General features: G+C 42.3%; 1 protein-coding gene across 1 annotated transcript; it reads right to left on the bottom strand.

The window, feature by feature from the left end:
• Nucleotides 1-782: 782 nt before the first annotated feature.
• On the bottom strand, nucleotides 783-4715 carry LOC120061970 (60S ribosomal protein L36a-like). The gene is made up of 5 exons (XM_039011754.1): nucleotides 4635-4715; nucleotides 3828-3933; nucleotides 3677-3744; nucleotides 1414-1536; nucleotides 783-866 (listed from the first exon to the last, which is right to left on the bottom strand). Exons 1-5 carry the CDS (start codon nucleotides 4701-4703, stop codon nucleotides 846-848), a joined length of 387 nt encoding a protein of 128 aa, XP_038867682.1. The 5' UTR covers nucleotides 4704-4715; the 3' UTR covers nucleotides 783-845.
• Between the last annotated feature and the right edge of the window lie 12588 nt (nucleotides 4716-17303).

Raw genomic sequence — 17303 nt, 5'->3', positions numbered from 1 at the left:
TGGTGTTTACTTGCTAAAGAGACATGTATACGCCCTCTTGAATAGGTTATTTGTTGGCATCCCTGCCCTAGAAAGATTGAACCTCAAGTCCTGAGTTTTTTTTTTTTTTTTTTTTTTAAAAGCTACTTTAAATGTAAAATAAAGTAAATAAAAAATTAAGTATGGAATGAGTTAGTAAATTGTCCATGTTCTGTATTCCAATTGTTCTGGTCACAAAAGGGAGATTTGCTAGCTGGCTAACACCTGAATGTTCAGATATCAAATAACAGCAGTACTGTAACAAGTTTACCGGATTGAAATAACATGTCTTACTTTGGTACAACAGTGTCTTGATATGAATCTGGAATTCAAATCTCAAAACATTGTCACCCTGCCAAACTTGGGGATGGGCTAGAGAAATGTAATCACCCAAAATTCCAGGATATGGACGCAAGGACTGACCATCCATATCAAAATGACTGTATAGCTTTAAAACAAACTGTTTTACTTAATATCTTGGGTTCGGATGGGGTAAGACAGCGCATAAGGAGTTTAATGCTAGCTAGAAACTTACCGCGGCTCCTTGCTGCCCTCGCGTAACAGGTGGTCAGCCTGCCACGCATTCTCCTCGTGGAGTGCAATGTAATCTGCCATAATCGGCATCCAAAAATGCAGATTACCGATTGTTATGAGAACTTAAAATCGGCCCTAATTAAATCGGTCTACCCCTAATCTATATACACACCATCTTTAATTGCCACATTTGAACCACTAAGATACAGTTAAGGAGAGATTGCAGCGGGTACAATTTCAATACATTTATTGAAAAAAGTGAAAAAAGTCCACCCAACGAATTGAGCCACAGCCTAGAACTGGATGACCTGGCCCTGAAAGGAGAAAATGAAAATGTTTTACAAGGCAGCTCATAGATATTCAAACAGCACAATTAATCATTCACGTTCACCTTTCCAAAATGAAAAATACAAACACTGCTTCCGAATCCAATCATCTTTAAATCTGACAAATCTAGGCTAAATTAATTAAAACATTCTTTAAGGCATATCTAAAAGGCAAACCATTCCAGAGTAAGCACACGTTTGGCCAGTGAAGGCCTTCAGAGTGCTATTGCCAATTTCTCTCTAGGCAGTATCTTAACCACAAAGACTTCTGAGGAAGCATGTATGTTTGGAATTTACTAAACCTTATACAGAGGAACGATGTAAAGTGAATGAGCAAAGACGTGCATCAATAGCTGAACCACGTGTCAAATGTCACTGACTAACAATAAACTTAATTTAGACGTCCACAAACCATATACGTTGCTATTTATGGTTCTGGAACAAATACACAACCCTTTCCGGAAGAAGAATAAACATAGGCCAGGAAAAGCAGTGTTTCAGTACTTAGTTGGAATGAGAGATTGTGCTTGCTTACCTTTCTCTTCTTGTCACCTCCCAGCTCAAAGTGTTTGCATCTCTTGATGGGCACCATTCTCTTGGCCCTGCAGTTGGGCTCCACGCACTCCAGCCTTAACACAATCTTCTTTGTAGTCTTAGCCTGAGGAGAGAATCCATGTAACAAATTTAGAAAATAATCCAGGATTCATGCACACATGACATGGCAGTGGCTGCATTTTGATTCTCTACCCTTAAATGTGTACTCGTTCACTCCCCGTCATGCATTTAAAACCATCAGATTGGTGAAGTGTCCATTCCATTAAAATCCATGAGGGGGAGTGTGCGAGTGTACACTTAAAGTAGTACCCACAAACAGTTTTTTAAAAAGCTGTAAAAAGGTTCAGACAATACTGTATAAGTACACTACCGTTCAAAAGTTTGGAGTCACTCAGAAATGCCCTTGTTTTTGAAAGAATAGCACGTTTTTGTCCATTAAAATGCCATCAAATTGATCAGAAATACAGTGTAGACATTGTTAACTTGTTTGGGATAGGGGGCAGCATTTTCACTTTTGGATGAATAGCATGCCCAGAGTGAACTGCCTCCTACTCAGTCCCAGATACTAATATATGCATATTAGTATTATTAGTATTGGATAGAAAACACTCTGAAGTTTCCAAAACTGTTAAAATAATGTCTGTGAGTATAACAGAACTGATATGGCAGGAGAAAACCCGAGGAGAATCCACCCCGATCTTTTTTTTGAGATGTCTGCCCATCCAAATCCTTGTTTATGGGAAAATCAAAGGAATACCTCCTAGATTGCAGTTCCTAGGGGTTCTACTAGATGTGAAGTCTTTAGAAAGAGTTTCAGGCTTGTTTTTTTGAAAAATTAGCTAAAATTTGTTGTTTTTCTAGGTGGCTCCCATTTTGGCTGTAGTATTGTGACGCCCGTGGATGAGAACACTTTGTTATTTATCTCCGGTAATGAACATACTATTCTCCGTCTTAAATTTTATCGTTTATTTACATATTAGCGTACCTGAGGATTGATTAGAAACGTTGTTTGACTTGTTTATTGGTAACTTTTGAGATTCATTTGTATGCATTTTGAACGAGGGAAACAGGTGGATTACTGAATCAAGCGCGCCAACTAAACTGACTTTTTGTCGATATAAAGAAGGAGTTTTTCGAACAAAAGGACCATTTGTTATGTAGCTGGGACCCTTGGAATTGCAAACAGAGGAAGATCTTCAAAGGTCAGTGATTTATTTTATCGCTATTTCTGACTTTCGTGACGCCTCTGCTTGTTTGGAAAATGTTTGTAATGCTTTTGTATGCGGGCGCTGTCCTCAGATAATCGCATGATATGCTTTCGCCGTAAAGCCTTTTTGAAATCTGACAAAGCGGCTGGATTAACAAGAAGTTAAGCTTTTAAATTATGTAGGACCCTTGTATTTTCATGAATGTTTAATATTACGATTTTGTATTTTGAATTTGGCGTGTTCCGATTTCACCGGATGTTGTCTAAAATCCCCACTAGAGGGATTTACGCACTAAGAGGTTCATTAAATAGTACCCGCAAAACACCAGTCTCAACATCAACAGTGAAGAGGCGACTCCGGGATGCTGACCTTCTTGGCAGAGTTGCAAAGAACAAGCCATATCTCAGACTGGCCAATAAAAGGAAAATATTAAGGAGTGATGGTTGCTGATAATGGGCCTCTTGTACACCTATGTAGATATTCCATTATAATAAAAAATAATCTGCCATTTCCAGCTACAATAGTCATTTACAACATTAACTATGTCTACACTGTATTTCGGATCAATTTTATGTTATTTTAAATGGACAACATTTTTTGCTTTTCTTTCCAAACTTTGAACGGTAGTGTATGTGTAAAAGTAAAGGAAAAAACAGAAGCATTCATTAAGTTGTCTGAGGTTTGCCTATAACCTTGCCATGGAGGAGAAACAGCAGGGCCTCAAACCATCTCAATTATCTCTAGCAGACACTTTAGGAAAGGACAAAGTCACTACAGGCCAAGGCTCGCTGACAATGGCCGGCACAGTCTACATTTGTAGTATACATTATTGGATACATTGTAGGGTACCTTATACCAGTGGTTCAATTCCTTTCCTTGAGTAACCACCAAAGTACAGTTAGGATGGCCCAGACCCACACTTGTGGTTGTCCACGACAACACAACAGTACTGTTGGGGTTACTCAAGGAAAAGTGTTAACTGATAAGGTACCCTTTGGCAACGTTTCCAGTACACACAAAGCTTCGCAAACTCACCTTTTTGCGGAAAATAGGCTTGGTCTGTCCACCGTAACCAGACTGCTTTCTGTCATATCTCCTCTTACCTAAAACACAGATATCAATTATTTATCTTGGAACACATTGCGGCCCATGCTACCTGCCAATGCTCATTTTGAGACAAACTCACCCTGGGCATAGAGGGAATCCTTTCCCTTCTTGTACTGGGTAACTTTGTGAAGCTGGTGCCTCTTGCACTTCTTACAGTAGGTCCTGCGCGTCTTTGGTACGTTCACCTGAATCACACAAACATTCATTTAGAAACATGTACACCGACAGTGCAGTAGTATGGTACATTGTCATTTACAGTACCTCTGCATTCGTATTTATTCACTGAACACTGGGCTTCACAACAAATATACAGTATGGTGGTCCGGTCACTACCATTTAACCTAAGGAGCTACTACCCAGACAAGAGCCTTTTCCCATCTATGTGGCATTTTTGTTCAAAATACTAGTTACATGTGCATACTTTCTGCCACAAAGTTGTATAATCAAGTCTACCAACAATCGCTTTGGTGACCGGCTGGCTCTATAAGGTAACGTAGAGACACCATTGTCTCCTTTAACGCGTACCACTTAGCTACTTGAAGACCAGCCTATAGTACATTTGCTACGTTTAAAAACGTTAACAAGTACTTAGCAATGACGCACATCTAAAATGGCAATACCAACTTAATTGTGTTGCCAAAAATACAATAATATGGGCAATTTCATGTTTCATGTAGCTAGCGATATCATCGATGTAAATAATCATTCGCTCGAGTTTTGTTATGGGCAACTATATTGGGATATATAGATACAATCACTAATAATGGGCTATATGTGTCCCTAACTATTGCGTTCACACATTAGGTACTTTAGAACGTAGCAAGTGCATGTATATTTCAAAGATTACAGTAGATGTTTTAAACGTATTCATGGTGAAGTTTCATACCATTGTGACGGCCTGATCCAGACGAAAAAAGGAAGAACGAAGCCGGTAGCACTCCTTCGTAAAGACCATTGGCTGGTGCAGAAGTATAGGTCCTGATTTTGAACACTGCCACCTTGTGTTTAGGAGTGTGGAATAGAACCAAATACTATATATTACTGAAGTAGGGCTTCGGTACAAAGCCTCAATATACAGCACATGATCTGGCACCTCTCTGTTTTGGACTGTTTCGTTCCGATGTTGTGCCGAAAATCTCCCCCTTGACAGAATTCTCCCCCCTTCGCGTTCTTCATTGCTGCGTCTTGCTAGTTGAGATTTCTGCTCTTCACTCCGTTGTCAGTTTAGCCTACATGTCACTGATCTTAGTAGCAGAAAGCATTTTTGTCTGCAGTTTTCGATTTGGCTATTTGTTTCAAGTGTATGTGGCTGTTCTAGCTTGTACGGCGCCCTGGGCGAACCCCTCCCGTCGGCGTTGGCACCCAGGGGCGCCCGGTGTCGTCCCCGGCAAGATGCCGCGGGATGGGTGTCTGCCCATGTCGCCCGTACTTAAATCCGCTACTGATTTTGTATTAGTCTATAAATAAATCTCTTTGCCAAAATTCGTCATCTCTCCCATGTCTTATTCGACAAGTATCTTTGAAAATGTAAGGATACTAATTCAACCAAAGTTTTTCTGAAATGTGTATTGCTTACCAACATATCACTCCCACCTCTATGTTTAATATAACACACATACATGTATTATTAATTTCGGTTGCCTATCCTGACGTGAAGTTTGTTCTATAGAAAGTGTTTGACTCTAACCACAAAATTAAGGAAATTAGAAGGGGGGGTTATGGCCTGCGGGAGGTTTTCGGCACAACACCGTAACCGATTTGGCCGTATCCAGTACCTCTCGTGGCATGAAAAATAATGTAAACTTTTTGCAATGTAAAAATTATAATAAAATCGATCAAAGTTCCTTCGAGTTGACTCTTTGTTAATTCTCTTTGTTAATGTGAAAAAGTTGAATTTCAGCCCTGGCCTGATATTCTGAGTTGATTCGGGTTGAGCCGAGACGGGTTTAGGGTTTGTGCAATTTTGCAATCTATGTTTGAGATCAAAGCAAGGCTGCGTGAGAAACCCGCCTGTATCTCTCACAGAACTAGAATGAGATTCACTTTCTACGATCTCTCTCCCTCTCGTTGCAACCTGCGAGAAGGGTTCTGGAGGAGCTGCAACACCCCTGATGAATTGTAATACATTTACCAAAGTTTGTTCAGAAACAAATTAAATAATTTAGAATAGCCTACTACACGATCACTGGTCATCCCTACTGCCTCTGATCTTACTAAACAAAAACGCTTCGTTTGTAAATTTACATTTAAGTCATTTAGCAGACGCTCTTATCCAGAGCGACTTACAAATTGGAAAGTTCATACATATTCATCCTGGTCCCCCCCGTGGGAATTGAACCCTGGTCCCCCCGTGGGAATTGAACCCACAACCCTGGCGTTGCAAGCGTCATGCTCTACCAACTGAGCCACACGGGACCATAAATTATGTCAAAGTGTTGGACTGTGCCCCTGGCTATCCATAAATGTAAAATAATAACAAGACAATTGTGCGTTCTGGTTTGCTTAGTATAAGGATTTTTTTTATTATTTATACATTTACTTGTTATACTTAACTAAGCCTATTTTAAAACCCAAATCCGTTTAGACTTTTACTCAAGTAATATTTTACTGGGAGACTTTTACTTGAGTCACTTTCTATTAAGGTACACCACATGACCAAAAGTATGTGGACAAGTGCCCGTCGAACATCTCATTCCAAAATCATGGACATGGATTTGGTCCCCCACTTTGCTGCTATAACAGCATCCACTCTTCTGGGAAGGTTTTCCACTAGATGTTGGAACATTGCTGTGGGGACTTGCTTCCATTCAGTCACAAGAGCATTAGTGAGGTCGGGCACGGATGTTGGGCGATTAGGCCTGGCTTGCAGTGGGACCAAGTCCGAACCATGAAAAACTGCCACATACCATTATTCCTCCTCCACCAAAGTTTACAGTTGGCACTATGCATTGGGGCAGGTAGCATTCTCCTGGCATCTGCCAATTCCAGATTCATCCGCCGGACTGCCAGATGGTGAAGCCTGATGCATCACTCCAGAGAACGCTTTTCAGCTCCGGAGTCCAATGGCGGCGAGCTTTACACCACTCCAGCCGACGCTTGGCATTGCGCATGGTGATCTTAGGTTTGTGTGCGGCTGCTCGGCCATTGAAACCCATTTCATGAAGCTCCTGACCAATAGTTATTGTGCTGACATTGCATCCAGAGGCAGTTTGGATCTCTCACTTCAGACGATTTTTACCTGCTATGCGCTTCAGCGGTCCCTGTGAGCTTGTGTGCCACTTAGTGGCTGAGCCGTTGTAGCTCCTACATTTTGCCACTTCACAATAACAGCACTTACAGTTGAGCTGTAAGCTCTAGGAGAGCAGAAATTGGACAAACTGACTTGTTTGAAAGGTGGCATCCTATGACGTTGCCACGTTGAAAACCACTGAGCTCTTCAGTAAGGCCATTCTACTGCCTATCTTTGTCTATGGAGATTGCATGGCTGTGTGCTCAATTTTAAACACCTGTCAGGAAGTGGTGTGGCTGAAATAGCTGAATCCACTAATTTGAAGGGGTGTCCACATACTTTTATATATACAGTACCAGTCAAAAGTTTGGACACACCTACTCATTCCAGGGTTTTTCTTTATTTTTACTATTTTCTACATTGTAGCATAATAGTGAAGACATCAAAACTATGAAATAACACATATGGAATCATGTAGTAATCAAAAAAGTGTTAAATAAATCAAAATATATTTTATATTTGAGGTTCTTCAAAGTAGCCACGCATTGCCTTGATGACAGCTTTGCACACTCTTTGCATTCGCTCAACCAGCTTCATGAGGGAGTCACCTGGAATGCATTTCAATTAACAGGTGTGCCTTGTTAAAAGTGAATTTGTGGAATTTCTTTCCTTCTTAATGCGTTTCAGACAATCAGTTGTGTTGTGACAAGATAGGGGTGGTATACAGAAGATTGCCCTATTTGGTAAAATACCAAGTCCATATTATGTCAAGAACAGCTCAAATAAGCAAAGAGAAACAACAGTCCATCGTTATTTTAAAAACTTATTTGGGATCGGTGTCCCGTCCACGGGATGGTTGAGCTAACGTAGGCTAATGCGATTAGCATGAGGTTGTAAGTAACAAGAACATTTCCCAGGACATAGACATATCTGATATTGGCAGAAAGCTTAAATTCTTGTTAATCAAACTGCACTGTCCAATTTACAGTACCTATTGCAGTGATAGAATACAATTCTATTGTTTGAGGAGAGTGCACAATTTTGAACATGAAAAGTTATTAAAAAACAAATTAGGCACATTTGAGCAGTCTTGATACAACATTTTGAACAGAAAATACAATGGTTCATTGGATCAGTCTAAAACTTTGCACATAAACTACTGCCATCTAGTGGCCAAAATCTAAATTTCACCTGGGCTGGAATAATACATTATGGTCTTTCTCTTGCATTTCAAAGATGATATTACAAAAAAAAAAAAATAACATCTGTTTTTCTCTTTGTATTACCAGATATATTGTGTATATTTTCCTTTATTTAACACTTTTTTGGTTACTACATATTTTTTATTTTTTTATTTCACCTTTATTTAACCAGGTAGGCAAGTTAAGAACAAGTTCTCATTTACAACTGCGACCTGGCCAAAATAAAGCAAAACATGATTTTATGTGTTTTTTCATAGTTTTGATGTCTTCACTATTATTTTACAATGTAGAAAATAGTAAAAATAATGAAAAAGCCTTGAATGAGTAGGTGTGTTCAAACGTTTGACTGGCACTGTATGTTGGATGGTACCCACATGCATATCACAGAACTTGTAGTTGTCATTTTTTAAAATCTTTTTCATATTACAGACATTTCCCCCAATGCAATATGTACAATATTTTGTCAACTAATGAGTGCCAATGCATTTTCGATAGCGGTGGCATAATTGGAAATAAAAAACAAACACTGCTTTACGCCAATTTGACATTTACATTTCACAGTCACAATGGATATTCAACATTCATTTCTTCATATTAATTTGATAACAGTTGGTCTGTGCAATTTCAGCAATATCTGAACAAAAATCCCCTACACTCTTAGTAAAATAATTGTTATTTGGCTAATGAATATAACTATTGTTCCCTGAACGAGGGAACGTGGTATAACATATTATGGGGAGTCAACGACAATCATATTCACCTGAAGAAGACTGAAATCACGCCTAATGGGCCAATGGATGCCGAGCCCGCATTCGGAAGCCCCACTTTCCTAGCTGTTATATCGGGTCTCGCATCCATTTCCTCAAATCAGAACCGTTCTTCAGCGAGCCCAAACCCTCTTATGGTGAGGGCCAAAATATGTTATACCTTGTTCACTCCTTCAGGGAACAGTAGTTATATTCATAACTGTACATTCCCTTTCAGTTGGTCACTCTGTATAACATACTATGGGGACATACTATGGGGACATTTAACTATCACGCCCCAAGCCGGCTCAGAGGTTACCGAACAAGGAGGCGCACGGCAGCCCAGGCATACCCAGGTTCCACCGGTTCCAAAAAATGGGTTACAGAAGCCACCTGTTCATTGACTACAGCTCAGAGTTCAACACCATAGTGCCCACGAAGCTCATCACTAAGCTAAGGACCCTGGAACTAAACACCTCCCTCTGCAACTGGATCCTGGACTTTCTGACGGGTCACCCCCAGGTGGTAAGGGTAGGTAACAACACATCTTCCATAATGATCCTCAACAATGGGACCCCTCATGGGTGTGTACTTAGTCCCCTCCTGTACTCCCTGTTCACCCACGACTGCGTGGCCAAACACGACTCCACCATCATTAAATTTGCTGACGACACAACAGTTGTAGGTCTGATCACCGACAACGATGAGACAGCCTATAGGGAGGAGTTCAGAGAACTGGCAGTGTGGTGCCAGGACAACAACCTCTCCCTCAATGTGAGCAAAACAAAGGAGCTGATCGTTGACTACAGGAAAAGGCGGGCCGAACAGGCCCCCATTAACATCGACGGGGCTGTAGTAGAGTGGGTCGAGAGTTTCAAGTTCCTTGGTGTCCACATCACCAACGAACTATCATGGTCCAAACACCCCAAGACAGTACATCACTGGGGCCAAGCTTCCTGCCATCCAGGACCTATATAATAGGCGGTGTCAGAGGAAAGCCCATAACATTGTCAGAGACTCTAGTCACCCAAGTCATAGACTGTTTTCTCTGCTACCGCACAGCAAGCGGTACTGGGGCGCCAAGTCTAGGACCAAAAGGCTCCTTAACAGCTTCTACCCCAAGACTGCTGAGCAATTAATCAAATGGCCACCGGACTAATTACATTGACACCCCCCCCCATTTGTTTTGTGCTGCTACTCGCTGTTTATTATCTATGCATAGTCACTTAACCCCTACCTGCATGTACAAATTACCTTAACAAACCTTTACCCCCGCACACTTACTCTGTATATAGTCTCATTATTTTTATGTTATAGTGGTACTTTTTATTATTATTTTTATTTTACTTTAGTTTATTTGGTAAATATTTTCTTAACTCTTCTTTAACTGCACTGTTGGTTAAGGGCTTGTAAGTAAGCATTTCACGGTAAGGTCTACACTTGTTGTATGCGGCGTATGTCTCAAATAAAGTTTGATTTGATCCAAGCAAAAAAATCTCACAAAGGTAGGTTGGGAACCCCAACTCGCTGCAGCACAGATATCCCCAATCACCATGCCCCTGAACAATGCCCCATGGAGCCACCATGCCCCTGGTGTGTCACGATCGACGTAATGAGCGGACCAAGGCGCAGCGTGAGTATAGTTCCACATAGTTTTAATCTCTGTGAAACAAACAAAACCATAAAGAAACAACGAAACGTGAAGTCATGACGTGCACACAGGCAACTAAACACAAAAAATATCCCACAAACACAGGTGGGAAAAATGGCTACCGAAATGTGATCCCCAATTAGAGGCAACGATTACCAGCTGCCTCTAATTGGGAACCACGCCAACATAGAAATATTGAGCTAGAACACCCCCTAGTCATGCCCTGACCTACTACACCATAGAGAACCAAGGGCTCTCTATGGTCAGGGCGTGACAGTACCCCCCGACTAGTGTCGGTGGCGGCCCTGGAGCTGGGTTGGACGCCATGCCTGGACTGGGCATCGGCGCAGAGGAAGGCTCCGGCCATGGAGCTGGGCTGGCCGCTGTGCCTGGACTGGGCACCGGCGCAGAGGAAGGCTCCGGCCTTGGAGCCAAAAAATCTCGCTAATTTTTCAAAATAAAAGCCTGAAACTATGTCTAAAGCCTGGTCACAGCCTGAGGAAGCCATTGGAAAAGGAATCTGGTTGATACCCCTTTAAATGGAAGAAAGACGGGCCAGGAAACACAGATAAAAAAAAAATCACTTCCGGGTTAGATTTTCTCAGGTTTTCGCCTGCAGAATCAGTTTTGTTATACTCACAGACAATATTTTGACAGTTTTGGAAACTTTGGAGTGTTTTCCATCCTAATCTGTAAATTATATGCATATTCTACGATCTGGACCTGAGAAATAGTCCGTTTACCTTTGGAATGTTATTTAAAAATAAAGGAGGTTAAATTTCCCAGCTACAATAAATGCGGCCTCAGGATATGTGGTTTCCAGTTTGCATAAAGTCCAGTGTAGTTCTTTGAAGGCCATCGTCGTATCGGCTTGAGGGGGAATATACACGGCTGTGACTATAACCGAAGAGAATTCTCTTGGGAGGTAATACGGTCAGCATTTGATTGTGAGGTCATCTAGGTCGGGTGAACAAAGGACTAGAGTTTCTGTATGTTATCACAATTACACCATGAGTACTTAATCATGAAACATACACCGCGCTTTTCTTCTTCCCGGAGAGTTCTTTATTCCTGTCAGCGCGATGTACTAAGAACCCAGCAGGCTGTATGGACGGGGACATATCCCGAGAGAGCCATGTTTCCGTTTAACAGAGTATGTTACAATCCCTGATCCCTGGAAGGAGATCCTCGCCCTGAGCTTGTCTACTTTATTATCCAGAGACTGAACTCGTAATATACTCGGAAATGGTGGATGGTGTGCACGCCTCCTGAGTCGGACTAGAAGTCCGCTCCGAATACCTCTTCTCCGCCGACTGTGTTTTAGAGCAGCCTCTGGAATAAGTTCAATTGCCCTGGGGGATACGAACAAAGGATCCAATTCGGCTCCTTATTCCTGGTCGTAATGCTTGTGAGTTACCATCGCTCTGATATCCAAAAGTTATTTCCGGCTGTATGTAATTACACCCAAAAAATTCTGGGCTAATAATGTCAGAAATAACACACACAAAAACAAAATACTGCAAAGTTGCTTAGGAGCTAGAAGCAGAGCTGCCATATCTGTCTGCGCCATATTCCCACAGACCATACATGTGCACTCTCATTGGACAGTGGGAGGGAAGAAAATGTCACAAAGTTTAGGGAACGTGGTGGAGTGGACCCCCTGGAGAGGTCTCAGCGGTTCACCACAGACAGAATGAGGAACTTCTTCCTGCGCCAGGGGGTCCCGGACACAGACTGTGACTATGACAATAATAAAGTGGACAAACTGCTCAACACTGAGCTGACAGACTCTCTGGGTGGCCTTTGAAACCACTGCACTGCCCCATCTCTCAACCCAACTCAGGTCTACCCCCATTTCTGCACTGACTCCTTCCCCAGTCAACGGACTGAAGAACACGAGGGGAGGGCTACGGATGAAGACATTCACATGCTGGAAGCTGTACATTCAATACCAGCCATGGTGGAGTAGCACTACGAGAGAGTGCACGTATACAAAGCTCTGGAGGCCATTAACGGGTGTGTGAGGCAGACCAACGGCTTCGTCCAGCAGCACATGCCATGGAGGTTGGACAGGGTTGACAGTAGAGACAAACCATGGCTGGACACCATCCTCAGCGTGTCTCTAGAGTATCTGAGGATGTATGGGACACTCCTCCAGCCCATAGTGCCAGAGATGGCAGATAAGCTTCTGTCCAGGCTTGGGGTGAAGCCAGAGGAGAAGAGCTGGGCTGCTCTGGACTTCCTGGTAAAGTATAAGGGAAAGAACTACCCCGTTGAGGGCAGAGCACTGGGTCCTGACGCTGGGGTACTGTTTAATCATCTGGAGTGGCCAAATGCAAAGAAAGGGAAAGCTAAGAAAGACGTTAAAGTGAAATCGTAAACATGAACATTCTATTTGATACGAGTGGAAATAAATTAGTTTGAATGTCGCTGGTGTACTGCATTATTTTTTCCTGCATGTTTGAGCTTGCTTGACTGCTGCTTATGTTTACAATTGATAATTATTTGATCCTGTCACCCACCCCCCTTCTGCTGACAACTTTATTATTCTTCTTTAGTTTATCATGTTGAACAATTTACAGTTATAATTTGCATTACATTATTATGCCCCACCACCACCTCCCATAGCTTCGTAATTACCAGACTAACGTCCATGCAGCTGCTCATGGGATCAGGCAGCTCACGAGGCTACTGCTCCGCCTCCTCCTTGGAGGAAAATTGTATTATTGTTCTTATTGTTCTTTATTTTATCAAGGCTAGGATTCTATCAAAGGTGCGTTAATCGTGAAGCCGGATCTTCCAGCCTGTAGGCAGATCTGCTAACCAACCCCTCAGTTCAGGAGAGTGTGTACTTACACTTCACTATTCTACAAACTCGGAGAATAGCAAGTCCCTGACGTGTGCAAACCTCTCCAATGGCCCAGAGGGACGTTGCCACCAATGTAACAATTATAGCAAACTGTGACAGTGCAACCGTCCATGCAGATCTCAAATGCGGCTTACGCCTTTGATTTATTTCTAGCCCAAGTTACAATATAGTTTAAATTGATTTTGATTATTATTTATTGATGTATTGTTTTGTAGACTACTTTATCATACATGATTTATGTATGTAATCGCCTCACATACTTACCTGAATTTGATACTGATGAACACTGTGGTTCTAAATGAATTGATGTTTTGGTTCGTTTTTTAAGATAAATTAAAATGGTTCTGCTTACTTTTTGTTGTCCTTTTCACTAATATCCACATTCAGTGAATACCTCTTTTCAACCAGTTTGCTGTAATACTCTCTCCTGATTTCATGAGCCTCATCCCAGCTCTTATTAGAATCCACATCAGATCTGTAAAACTCCTCCAGAGACATGGTAGAGGTAAGGACATCCAAATCATACTCTCTCTGGCTCTCAACACCGCTGTTAGTGAAGATCACAGGCTCATTATTATTATTGATATATATATTTTTTGTACTTTACCCCTTTTTCGTGCTATCCAATTGGTAGTTACAGTCTTGTCCCATCGCCGCAACTCTCATATGGACTCGGGAGAGGCGAAGGTTGAGAGCCATGCGTCCTCCAAAACACGACCTTGCCAAGCCGCACTGCTTCTTGACACACTGCTCGCATAACCCGGAAGCCAGCACCACTAATGTGCCGGAGGAAACACTGTTCAGCTGGCGACCGACGTCAACGGTCATGCGCCCGGCCCGCCACAAGGAGCGCGATAGAGCGCGATGGGACAAGGACATCCCGGCCGGCCAAACCCTCCCCTAACCCAGACGATGCTTGGCCAATTGTGTGCCACCTCATTGGCCTCCCAGTCACGGGCGGCTGCGACTAAGCCTGGGATCGAACCCAGGTCTGTAGTCACATCTCAATTACTGCGATGCAGTGCTTTAGACCACTGCACCACTTGGGATGCCCTCACAGGCTCAAACTTACCTATGAGAACAATGTTTGTTCTTAATTTTTATTATCAAGTTGAAAACCATGTTTATAATGACATTTTGTATAACTATTTTATGCCCAGCCACTACCGCCCCCACTTCAGAGGACCTTTATTATTTATATATTTTATTATGTTGAAATAAAATGTCAAACATTTTACAGTTACAAATGTTATTACTATTTGATGCTCCGTCACCACGCCCCCCTTTTTTTGCGGGGGACATCTTTATTATTGTCCTTTATTTTATCAAGGCCAAGATTCATCAAAGGTGCGTTGTCGACGAGTGTGCTGTACTGTCGACAATGCGTCCATTAAAGGCATTTTCCCTGATGTTCGTATTTTATTATCGCATTTACAGTAATTGCCGCAGAAATCTCAGGGGTAAGTTACCTTTAAGAATCAAGTGCAGTGTGCTTGTTGAAAATAGACATTTGATTGAATCCTGGCTCAAATTACAATAGTTTAAATTATTTTGAATTATTATTACTCATGTATTACTTTTTCACGTTCTATGACGTCTCCACTTTCCACGAATATAGGACTTCCCAGGTATGGTTTGTTACACTATTCCCTCTGTTAGGGAGAGTGTGTTCACACGCTTCACTATAGCAAGTCTGTCACGTTCCTGACCTATTTCTGTTAGTTTGTTGTATGTGTTAGTTGGTCAGGACGTGAGTTTGGGTGGGCATTCTATGTTTTCTGTTTCTATGTTGGTTTAAGGGTTGCCTGGTATGGCTGTCAATTAGAGGCAGGTGTTTGGCGTTTCCTCTAATTGAGAGTCATATTTAGGTAGGTTGTTTCACAGTGTTCGTTGTGGGTGGTTGTCTCCTGTGTCAGTGTTTGTCGCACCATACGGGACTGTTCGGTTTGTTTGTACATCGTTCTTTTTGTTTAGTCTATTTTCCCTGTTCGTGCGTTCTTCGTGTTTTATGTAAGTTCGTATAGTTCAGGTTTGTCTACATTTGTTTTGTTATTTTTGTTAATTATTTCAAGTGGTTTCGTTTCGTGTTTTTCCCGTCTTGTTTTATTAAAATTATGTCATCACAACCCGCTGCATCTTGGTTCAATCCCTGCTCCTCCTCTTCGGTTGAAGAGGAGGAGGAATACCGTTACAAAGTCCCTCACATGAGCACACCTCTCCAATGGCCCACAAGGGATTGCATTTGCAACTCCAATGGCCCACTGTTGCCACAAATGTAGCGATTTTAGTGAATGGCGACAGTGCAACGATCCTTGCTGATCTCGAACTCTGATTTCTCAGCCAGTAGGCAGATCTGCTAAGGGACTGTTCGAAATGTACTGGGGTGGGGGGTTGGTCCAAAGTATGGGATGGTCACCTAACTTTTTATTTTGCTTTGGGGAGGGTTGTGTGGTTTTTCCCTGGTTTACAACTGCCTTATTGCAGGTTTTACTATATAATTTCTTCCATCCTGACAAATGTCCTCATCTGCTTGCATGCGCCTCCCCTATCTCATCATTTAGCTATTTGATTTAGAATTTTAGGTCCACTTTAGGTATCAGAAAAAATATATATAAATAATTTGATGAAACATTGAATTTGCTGCTATTAGCCCATAGAAACAGATTCATACACGGATAAACAGATCATCAAAAAATTTATCAAAAAGGAAGTGTGTTTTAATGTGTCTGTCCTATATCTGAGAGACATTAGAAAGATCAGGAAATTAAGTTTTTTTTTACCTGTATTTAACCCATTTTTTTGCACTAAACTACTTTCATATATATTGCCATTAATTTGTTTAACTGGTATCTGGCTACCTTTATACGGGCCATCTTCTCGTGTTTGTGAGAGTCTCACCTTTCCATAGAGGGGTCATATTAGTTTGTGGGCCAAACCGTTCGGACGCTACAGACGTTTTCGTGAGAAGACCAATTTTCAGGACATCTCATGGTCTGACAAACACCGCTGTAGCTCGGTCACGTTTCACCACACACACTAGATATCTCTAGTTTAAACAGACGGATTTTGATGGGGATTATTTTATTATGCTAATTACATCCCAGACGTGCTCAATGGGATTGAGAACCGGGCTCTTCGCTGGCCATGGCAGAACACTGACATTCCTGTCTTGCAGGAAATCATGCACAGAATGAGCAATATGGTGGTGGCATTGTCATGCTGGAGGGTCATGTCAGGATGAGCCTGCAGGAAGGGTACCACATAAGGAAGGAGGATGTCTCCCCTGTAACGCACAGCGTTGAGATTGCTGCAATGACAAGCTCAGTCCGATGATGCTGTGACACACCGCCTCAGACCATGACGGACCCTCCACCTCCAAATCGATCCTGCTCCAGAGTACAGGCCCCGGTGTCACGCTCATTCCTTTGACGATAAAGGCAAATCTGACCATCACCCCTGGTGAGACAAAACCGCGACTCGTCAGTGAAGAACACTTTTTGCCAGTCCTGTCTGGTCCAGCGACGGTTGATTTGTGCCCATAGGTGACGTTGTTGCCGGTGATGTCTGGTGAGGACCTGCCTTACAACAGGCCTACAAGCCCTTAGTCCAGCCTCTCTCAGCCTATTGCGGACCATCTGAGCACTGATTGAGGGATTGTGCATTCCTAGTGTAACTCAGGCAGTTGTTGTTGCCATCCTGTACCTGTCCCGCAGGTGTGATGTTCGGATGTACCGATCCTGTGCAGGTGTTGTAACACGTGATCTGCCACTGTGAGGACGATCAGCTGTCCGTCCTGTCTCCCTGTAGTGCTGTCTTAGGCATCTCACAGTACGGACATTGCAATTTATTTCCCTGGCC

Source organism: Salvelinus namaycush, chromosome 17, assembly GCF_016432855.1.
Source record: "Salvelinus namaycush isolate Seneca chromosome 17, SaNama_1.0, whole genome shotgun sequence".
In the NCBI taxonomy this organism is placed as follows: Eukaryota; Metazoa; Chordata; class Actinopteri; order Salmoniformes; family Salmonidae; genus Salvelinus; species Salvelinus namaycush.
The sequence above is the reverse complement of the archived record's forward strand: the minus strand, read 5'-3'. Positions and strand labels throughout refer to the sequence as shown.